The sequence below is a fragment of the Brassica napus genome, unplaced genomic scaffold, assembly GCF_020379485.1.
Source record: "Brassica napus cultivar Da-Ae unplaced genomic scaffold, Da-Ae ScsIHWf_142;HRSCAF=254, whole genome shotgun sequence".
In the NCBI taxonomy this organism is placed as follows: Eukaryota; Viridiplantae; Streptophyta; class Magnoliopsida; order Brassicales; family Brassicaceae; genus Brassica; species Brassica napus.
Genome location: NW_026014843.1, coordinates 57,563 through 66,787, shown reverse-complemented (window position 1 = coordinate 66,787; position 9,225 = coordinate 57,563). Strand labels below are relative to the sequence as shown.

Sequence of the window (9,225 nt, the reverse complement as noted above, 5' to 3'; positions counted from 1 at the left end):
TTTCTGCATAAGCTTGCGCTCGCTTCAGTGTACCTTTCTGAGTTATAAAGACCGTTACCACGATCTCGCGTCCTAACAATCATTTTAACGTTTCTATTCAATGTTTCAATTTCACTGTTTCGTGGTTCCATTTCTGAAGCTTTCTCTACAAATGTAACCGCATTTTCAAACCTGCAAGAATACATCATCTCTCTTTTACTATGAACATAATAAATAATAAACCAATATGTCTATAAATATATTACCTTCCTAGAGCCAATTCCATCTGAGATTTTACAAAATATGTGTAAGCTTCAGAGATCATATCGAAAAACCGAATCCGTGTGAAAGATGATGGTAATAATATTTCTATTTTGGGGGCAGATGCTAGTATTGTCTGAGCCTCATCAAGCCTTAGGAGCTTCATTAGTGCTTCAACTTTACACATAGCTAGCTGCAGATTTTTAACATATTTTAAAAAACTTTTGATTCTGATTCTTTAAAAGGTACACACACAAGAAGATACCTGAGGAGACATATCAGCTCCAGACTCCATAGCTGCACTTACTTCTGTCAAAACAATATTCCATTCACCACGTCTTCTTGCTTCTGCGCATTTGTTCAAGTGTCTATCAACTTCTTCAAGCACCTTCACCACCATGGGATCTGATGGCTCCTCCACAGAAAAGAAGTGCTTCCCCGCATTATCAACTTGACCTAATCTGCAAACCAAATAAAGATTCAAATGATAATAATATATAACAAGAATAAACTTCTTTTTATAATCAAGAATAAACTTCTAAGTAATTTAGTTTACCTAAGAAGCAATGTGGCTAAACGATGATGAGCCCTTGCAAAATTCGGATCCAGTTTAATAGCATGTTCACACTCAATCACAGCTTCAGCAATCCGACCTAAACCAGACAAAGCAGCTGCTCGGTTGCTACGGTAAGTGGCATTACTCGGCGAGAGCTCTAACGCTCGGTCGTAAAACTTCAAAGCCTCACTGAAACAACCTTTCTTGAACATTTCGTTTCCAAGTCTCTTTACCTCCTCTGGATTGGGACTGTTCATCACTCTCTTCCACGACGTATCCACCTCAGAGCCACCACCACCGCTAGAGCAGCGGGATATTACGAGTGCACCGGAGGAAGAAGAACCAGAACTCGTTGTTAGCTTTGCAGGCGTTGACGAATAGCTGTTTGTTCCTCGCATTACGCTACCGTATCCGTAGGACTTGGAGCCTGGTCCGAGAATCATGCGTTTTGGCACTCCTTGTGTCATCCCTGTTATATGAACCTTCCCGGACGGGAAAAGATTCCCGCCGGGGAGGATTTTCACCGGCTGCGGCGGCGGAGTCGAGCTTTTTGTTGATCGTTTTGTTGAGCCAGAAGCTGAGTCCGACGCTGAAGAGACACGTCCCGGTCTCGGGTTCGACCCCGCTTTAGCGCCGGCGGGGTTGCTAGACCCGGAAGTGGTGGACTTGGAAGATTTAGCGGCGGAGGGATTGCTTGTCTTAGAAGTTTGAGAGGCGGAGGGAGCGGTGGCCCTAGAAGATTGTACGGCGGAGGGATTTGACCGACCGGAGTCGGTTTTTGTTGAAACCGGAGTGTGTACGGCACGGCCCGATACCGATCCGGATGAGCTAGAACTGAAGCTACTGTTGGAAGTGGTGGTTGCCGCGGAGGTGAGTCCACTCGGTTGTGTCTGAAGTGGAGTAATTGGCGATCCGAATTCGACATGACCATTGTCTGGTTTACTATTTGACATATTCAGTGATCTGCGAAGCTTATCGGCGACAGTGTCAGGTTCCGACACATGTTTAATAGGCTTCAACATTGTGTCTTAAAATAAGATTACAAAAAAAAATATATATATATAGCTTAATCGTCTAAAAATCTCACTTTCCCTATGGATTCTCTAAGTGAGGAGATAAAACTAAGAGCGATGACCTTCAATGGCTGAACAAGATAGAAACGACGGAGAAGATTTATACGATCACATATTCCGATCAATGCATCATCGGGAGAGATGGGGATCTCGCGATGAGAAGAGCAATGCAAAAAAAAAGAGTGATTTCTAGAGAGAGACAGTCTCGGAGAAAGAAGAGAGGAAGGAGACGAAGAGCGGAGTGAAAACCAAAAAATAAAGTAAATAATTTTAAAATTCTATTTATTTACTACATCGACTTGTTGAATGTTGACACACAAAAATAGAAGTGAGATTTAATTTGTTTTCTCAACTGTTCGCTCTTTTCTTCCGCTTTAGAATTGTGGAAAGTGACAAAAAAAAAAATTAAGAAAACTTTAGTTTAAGAGAAATCTTTCACCGTACGAATAATTTTAAATTAGAGTTTCCGAGAGAAAAAGGAGGTAAAAGTGTTTTTTTTTATTTTCACAAGATTTTGCCTAGTCAAATGAAAACTAATGTACACTATGATCTAAAACTTTTACGAAGTATCTAATTTAAGATTTGGTTGTAGCTATTTTTTAATATTCAAACCCAAAGTCTTGACTGGATCCTTCTCGTAGATTGCGCTCAACACTCTACTACTATGGCTTATACATAATAAATTTAAATTACAGTATTCTTAAAAATAAGCAGTTTCATTTTTTTTATTTTACATGTATCTTGTGTTTGTCAATCTCGTAGGAATGTCTTATCAATAAATATTTGGAAGTAACTAAAATTTATAAAGTAATCTGCTGTCTTGTCTTTATACTGTCTCGTTTTTCTTACAATATCTAGAAGCTAACTCGCGGTACGTGACGTGCACGCTCCTAGAAGCATGCAATCGTAATTCTTAATTAACAGTATCATTAAGACATTAACCATTGTCATTAATTTAATTAATTAATCACCCCAGTTCGCAAGGACACATCCAATATAATACCATGCATTTTATATATAAACAAATATAAAATAAAACTTGATTTACCATATGTTTATTTTTTTTCTTCGTTTGATATCAAACTTTTGTGATGTTTAACTGACCACACATTTTTATCACACTTCTTTGTTGCTCTGCATGCATGTATAGACTGTAAATGTTAACATGTAGTATAAGTGAATAATTATTTATTCACAGGCCAGATCGTTTGGACAACTTGAAAGATAACAAATTAAATAATGTTACTTTTATTTACATGTGCCACTATTTAAGAATTTATATAATATAAATATATTTTTTTTATTATATTGTTTGTAAGTATGAGTAAGTAATCATAATACAATACGTAAAAATACATGCCTGGCGTGTGTTTCCTAGAAACAGAATCCTATAGTGTTTATACTTGCGCTGTGAGATGCGTAAAGATAAATGCCAAAACACTATTGGTAAACAATAGACGATGAATATTAACTTGTTTGGTAGGTACATGCATGGACCTACTTCTGATTATCAGATTATATGTTGGTGGTTGTAATTAATATGTCCAGATTTGTTAGTAAGAATAGGTACGTACGCACTTAATTAAGCACGCATTTGATTGGCCAATATAATATTCCATCCGAGTCGAACTGTATAATTTTCTAACAGAATACATACCGATCTAGGTAGACATTTTACACGAAATGATATAAAGTATTCTTACTTTTGCACTAACGTTTTACTTTTACATGAACTCACACACACATATATATATATATATATATAATGATTCGTATGATAACATAGATTGATTACTTAATTCGAGATTACTGATAAAGAATACTGTGTATTCTGTAAACTTTTATTTTGATGTTAATTCTTAGAGACGAAATTCAAACAAAGATGGATGGCATAAGCACTTTTGGTTTGTAATCATACATTGCATCAAACAAATCTAATGGTGTTTGTTCTAACTAATTTGGCATGTTCAAAACACCTTTAAGCAATTTGATGGATGTCTTTGTCAACTAAACGTTGGAATCCTGCTATGACGCCAGATTAATCATCACTGTCTCTGGTTGACATTGATAAGAAGGCGTGGCAGAAGGTAAGTACATGTACGTATTGAATGATTGTAATGTTTTTCTTTTGCCAGAAAATGTTCTCACACCTTTTCTTAAAATCAGTTACATCTTTTAAAAATAACCTTTAAAAATCAAAAATTTTGATAACATAAAATTTTTATAATAAAAATAATACATAAAAACCTTCAAAACAACATTAATTAAATATAAAATAATTAAATTAATCTAGTTTTTAAACGATTATTCTAATCCACCTTCTAAACTATAATCACAACCATGTTTAAATATAAAAAGTTTTGATTAATTATATTTTATTTTTAAATTATATGCTATTTCAGAATAAAAAATGTTTTAGTGATTTTATGATATTCCTAATTTCTTAAAAAAATATTCCAAAAATTGATTTTCTTAAAAGCAAAATGACTAGTTAATGGTTAGAGGTTGAGCTATTCACAACATAGTGAGGTCAGCAGACCCCACCAAATTATAAAACTGCTTTGTATTTATTTAAGTTTTATGAATTGACCCCACTAAATTTTACATTTTGACCCATTTTGTTTTTTTTTGTTTAAGTCCTCAACTTTTTATTTTTTTTCTTTTTCACCTTCAGTTTCAATTTTCTAATATATATGACTACGTGAGATAATTTTTCTGGCTCCGCCATTTTCTTTTTGTTAATGCAGATCTAGTTATGTTCTTTCTTCTTAATGCATACATGATTTAAGAAGAATAGGAAATGCTGACAACAGAAAATGAAATATGCAAAGTTAAAAAGGAAAAGGAAAAATTAACGAATTGGTGAAGAAGGATGGATGGATTCATTATCATTTTTTGTTTTATTTTGGTGTTAGCATGGCTTTTGACAGCTTTTGAACATGTTACATGAAGATGGTAAGACTCCAACTTTTTGATGTTGCGTAAAAGACCCTATTTTCAGCTTCTTCTTATATTTTACTTATTTTTTTTTTTGCAGACCCTAAAATAAGTTTATGTTAGTTATCTATTGTTTGCCGGCTCTGGTTGCTTCCATAGAGCCGGAGCCATTTTTTGCTCCTCCTTTTGCTTTATGTTGTGTTCTCCGGGTAGATTTACTAGGTTATTCTCGCTTCTCTCAACGGATTGTTTTCAGATCTCAGATATGATTTTTTTTCTAAAGAGAATGAGAATTATCGGTTGATCTATTTTGTCGATCTTTCTAGTCGAAGTGGATTATATCCTCGTTCTTTTCAGATTTGGTTCTATCCGTTGGATCCATTAATAGCCTTATAGCCATCAGACTTTAATGAAAATTGTGAAAAACAAATGACTTGGGTCTGTGTTTTTAACAGCCCAAAAAACATTAATAATGATGCAAAGGTACTTTTCCCACATCGGTGAAAACAAGAGGAAGATAGCTGTTTATATATGATCCCATGATATCATGTGTTAAACAGCTTGAGAGAGGAGAAGGCTCACCACAGGCGCCGGCACCGTCCGGGCTGCTCGGGCTTGGGCATGGGTCTTGGCTTCCGGTTCAATAAGCTTTTTTTTGGACCAAGTTCAGTTTAACAATTTATTGGGCCAAACCAAGTTTTTTGTGTTGTTTTTTGTTTTAATTTGAAAAAACGAATATATTTTAAAAAATTCGAACAAAATTTTATCTGGATTTTTTTCCCAACGATCTCTCCCTCTCTCCGCACATCGAGCAACTTCCCGAGTCTAACGCATCGTGCGCACGTGCCTTCGATTGCAGAACCAACAGAGCTCTCGTTTCCCTTTATAAATAGAGCGAATGTCTTCCTCATTTCTCAAGTTCTTACACACAAAAAAATCAGCAAATTTCCAAACGTAAGTCCGAGGGTGTTTTGTAGAAATATTAGTTCAATAGGGCGTTCACGAGTGAAGCGTGATCGTCTGCCATGGTTGTATGTTGGGACTCGATATTCGTACAGTCTCGTCTCAATACAAAGCGAATATATAGAGTTAAGGAAATAGATTATATCTCGATTCCATGTCTCATTTGAATCGTATGTTCTTTAACATTGTTTAGTATTTTATCGTTTATGTCAATCCGGTTTTCAGGCTTCTACACTATCTTGGAACTTGTGTGTGGTTTGATTGATTTCATGTTGATTTTGAGCTTTCTCTGGCTCATACATGGTCTTGATCTTCGGCCCTCTCGGTCTCTCGAATGAGGTTGTTCCTGGTTATGAGTTGTTTCGCTCTTTATCCCTTCCTTTAAAGATTTGATCGAGATCTTATTTTCTATCTAGCTTCTCTGGCTTGTCGATTCAACTCCTACATCGACTTCCAGTTGAAGACTTTTGAACATGATGTGTTCTGTTTCCTGGTACTTGAAGCTTTGGTTTTTTATCTGCATGTGCTATTCACCATAGGAGGATTCACAGACCGGAGGTTGTAGCCATGGATGGCTTCCTTGCTTTGCCTTGTTCAGAGAAGCTCTGTTCAAGTCATCATGCTTGTTGATCTCTTTTGGGTGAATGTTTATTTTATGTTGTTACCCACTTCTTCTAGCTTAGATTGTTTTATGTTCTGTTTCTTTAGCCATTATGTTATTGTGTTTTAGTCTCTCCATAGTTGGAGCTTCAGTCTCCGGAGGTTTGTTGAACCTGCCGGCCAATGTATTTCAAATCTGTATCACACCTTTGTAATCTTCTTTTGATAATATAATCAGTGTTAAAAAAAAAAAAGGTTATCGACTGTTTTTTATTTCATTTCTTATTAATATTTACATAAAATATAAATTAGTTTTCTACTATAGTAAAAACAAAAGCTTAATCGATTAACACTGTATCGGTTTTTCCCCTTTCCTCATCGATAATGCGAGTTCGAAATTGCAGTTAGTTCAACCTCATACTTGTACAACAAGGAATAATCCAAAATTTACCAGCCCTAGTTTTATAAACCCTAATGTCGTTTAAGCGAAGGATCAACTCTCCTCGCTTTTCTGGCATTGCCACCTAAAGTACATAGCAGAGTAAGTGAAAAAAAGAAGGAGGAAAGTCTTGTATAATCTGTGCGAAGCTGCAACTTCAATGGAGGAAGTGTCGCCTCGGATCTTCGACCATCAAAGGAGAGAGATATATATAACTATATAAGAGGTAAAAGATCACTCATCTTCCGATGGCAAAGTCGGGCTCTTTGAGCAGCTCTCTATCTTGTGAAGTTCCAACATCCTTTTCTCTGGGTTACAAAGCCCTGCACCAGTAAACATATTCAAACCCAAGCTGTGATCAGTTCTTGTCGAAAGGCTTACGCAAAACCTGGATGCGTTTCCAAAATGCGAGTATCGAACCTGAGCATTTTGGTATATCCCAAACAGCAATGGAGTAGGGTGAGCATTCTCGTTCACAAAGGGTCTTGTGGTTCTCGTGGTTGACGTTCATTGCCAGCATCCACGCACCTATTGTCACGTCCTCGTTGCTAAACATCCTAAAACTGAAGTTTGAAAACAGCTCTCTTTATTAAACAACAAAGCTTAACAAGCAAAAGACTCTGAAGCCAAAGTCCTAATCCAAGTACATAACTCAGGGTGACCTCAAAACTGAATAAAATAGAGGAGACATAGTCTTGCCTGTTATTCTTGAGGGCAACCAAACTGGTGACAACATCAGCAGAAAGAGCGTAAATGGGGCCATAAGCATGAAGAAAGTACTCCTTCCCCAGCAAATCTGCCAAAGGCTCATACCTGCAAAAATCAAACCAATTTTCAGGTATACTGAATCACAAGAGATGTGACCATGTGTTCCAAATCCGATCATAAACAAGACTTCTCAAAAGACAAGCATGAATTCACATGTTCGGTTAGTTCTCCACTCCTGTCCTTACCATTTAAGTTTTGGATCTGTGAAAACAGGACCTTTTTTCAAGCATCCAAGGTATGTCTGCGAGTGACTCCTCTCTTTAGCCAACAGCAATGACAAACGATCTGTGAAGAAAACAACACCTCCTTAGAAAATTCAGAACCATCCTAAAGACATGCGAAAAAAATCAAATAGAATCTAATCAATTACCTGGCCTCAAATAGATATCATCATCAGCTTTGACATAGAACTCCGAATCATACAGAGCATACGCAGCTTTGAAGAAAGCCAAACTATGCAACAACAATTAAAAAAAAACATATAAAAGACCAATCCTTTCCCGTTACCGAGCAAAACAAGATTCAAATGCAGAGAAAGTGTTAACTCTCTTAACTAACGTTTTGTATGGGAGCTTACTGTACTCCTCCTCGATATCAAGCAGTATAAAGTCATCATACTCTGCAATCTCCCTTCTAAGCTCAGCCATTTTCTTTTCATCTTTGGTCTTGCCTATGATAAACCTAATAGCCAACCCTGTTGACTCCTCCAAGCTGCAGAGAACAGTGATGTTTCAGTTTAATGGTTCTTAATCAATTAAATTAACATCATGTGAGTGAGTGCCTTGATCTTTAAGGTTTGAGATTATGATCAACGATTCAGTTCCTATCTACACAATGCTATCTAAAATTATTAGATATATAACAGAGGAACCGGTTTATACTAAACCAGCTATACAATTTCGGTTTAACTCTAATTAAAATCTCAATCATTCTCAAAATTGATTCCAGATTTGATTTGAGAGAGAGGATGAACCGTTACCGTCGAAGCCCTTCTGGATCGGACGGCATCCACGTGCTCCTGAGAGCTCGTCTCCTCCCAGCTGATCCGAATCCGGTTTGGATACCGACGAATCCCATCACCTTATGCCTCTTGACTCCGCCGCTGAGGCCATTGCCGTTTGAATTGCCGGCGACGTCCCAGACGACCTTTACCGTCTTCGGAGGGGAGTTCGTGAGGCAGGTCCGGCTAGGGAAAACAATGGCGGAGAGTCCGAAGATGAATCCGAATAGCCCGATCGCGAGAGAGGTGAGGACGATCAGAGACGTCGATCGGCGCGTGGAGGGTGATGTACGCGCGTGGAAGAGTTTCAGCCTCGGTGAAGACGGCATGATTTTTTGTAACGGACAGATAACGGATCCAGTTATTAGGAAAACTCTCGGAGGTTTATTTCGTTTTAACGGTCGTTGGACATTCTGTTTTCTCAGATCAGAGATCTTTATGTGTATGAAGGTTAATTAATGAATTAAACAAATTTAGAGGATTGATGATGATAACATAAGTTAGGAAGGTGATTTGACCAGATGCTAAGAAAATAGAAAATAAATTAGTCATTAAGTGTCAGTAATGTACTTAATTAATGGAAGATCGTAAACATCTACCAAAATCAAAATAGCTTTCATGGTGAAAGCGTTTTTTGCATGGTAAATTA

The 9,225-nt window shown here is 37.0% G+C and overlaps 2 protein-coding genes across 2 annotated transcripts; both read right to left on the bottom strand.

Annotated features, from left to right (window-relative positions):
- Positions 1-17: 17 nt before the first annotated feature.
- LOC125597339 (TPR repeat-containing thioredoxin TTL2-like) lies at positions 18-2,016 on the bottom strand (the record flags this gene model as incomplete). Its single annotated transcript, XM_048772098.1, has 4 exons — positions 797-2,016; positions 506-701; positions 246-433; positions 18-171 (listed from the first exon to the last, which is right to left on the bottom strand). Coding segments are annotated over exons 1-4 (1,560 nt in total), but the record flags the coding sequence as incomplete, so codon positions are not given.
- Positions 2,017-6,671: 4,655 nt separating this feature from the next.
- LOC106423450 (probable beta-1,3-galactosyltransferase 13) lies at positions 6,672-9,043 on the bottom strand. Its single transcript, XM_013864230.3, has 7 exons — positions 8,556-9,043; positions 8,135-8,287; positions 7,947-8,029; positions 7,762-7,861; positions 7,508-7,621; positions 7,229-7,371; positions 6,672-7,131 (listed from the first exon to the last, which is right to left on the bottom strand). The coding sequence occupies exons 1-7, from the start codon at positions 8,903-8,905 to the stop codon at positions 7,043-7,045; spliced, it is 1,032 nt and encodes a 343-aa protein (XP_013719684.1). The 5' UTR covers positions 8,906-9,043; the 3' UTR covers positions 6,672-7,042.
- Positions 9,044-9,225: the final 182 nt, after the last annotated feature.

What these genes read in the sequence shown, in the direction of transcription:
- LOC106423450 (XM_013864230.3), bottom strand. Translation starts at nt 8,905, where the DNA reads ATGCCGTCTTCACCGAGGCTGAAACTCTTCCACGCGCGTACATCACCC. An exon ending in ACAGATCCAAAACTTAAATG is followed by an intron (nt 7,622 to 7,761) that starts GTAAGGACAGGA and finishes TGATTTTTGCAG; the next exon opens with GTATGAGCCTTTGGCAGATT. An exon ending in GTTGCCCTCAAGAATAACAG is followed by an intron (nt 7,372 to 7,507) that starts GCAAGACTATGT and finishes TTCAAACTTCAG; the next exon opens with TTTTAGGATGTTTAGCAACG.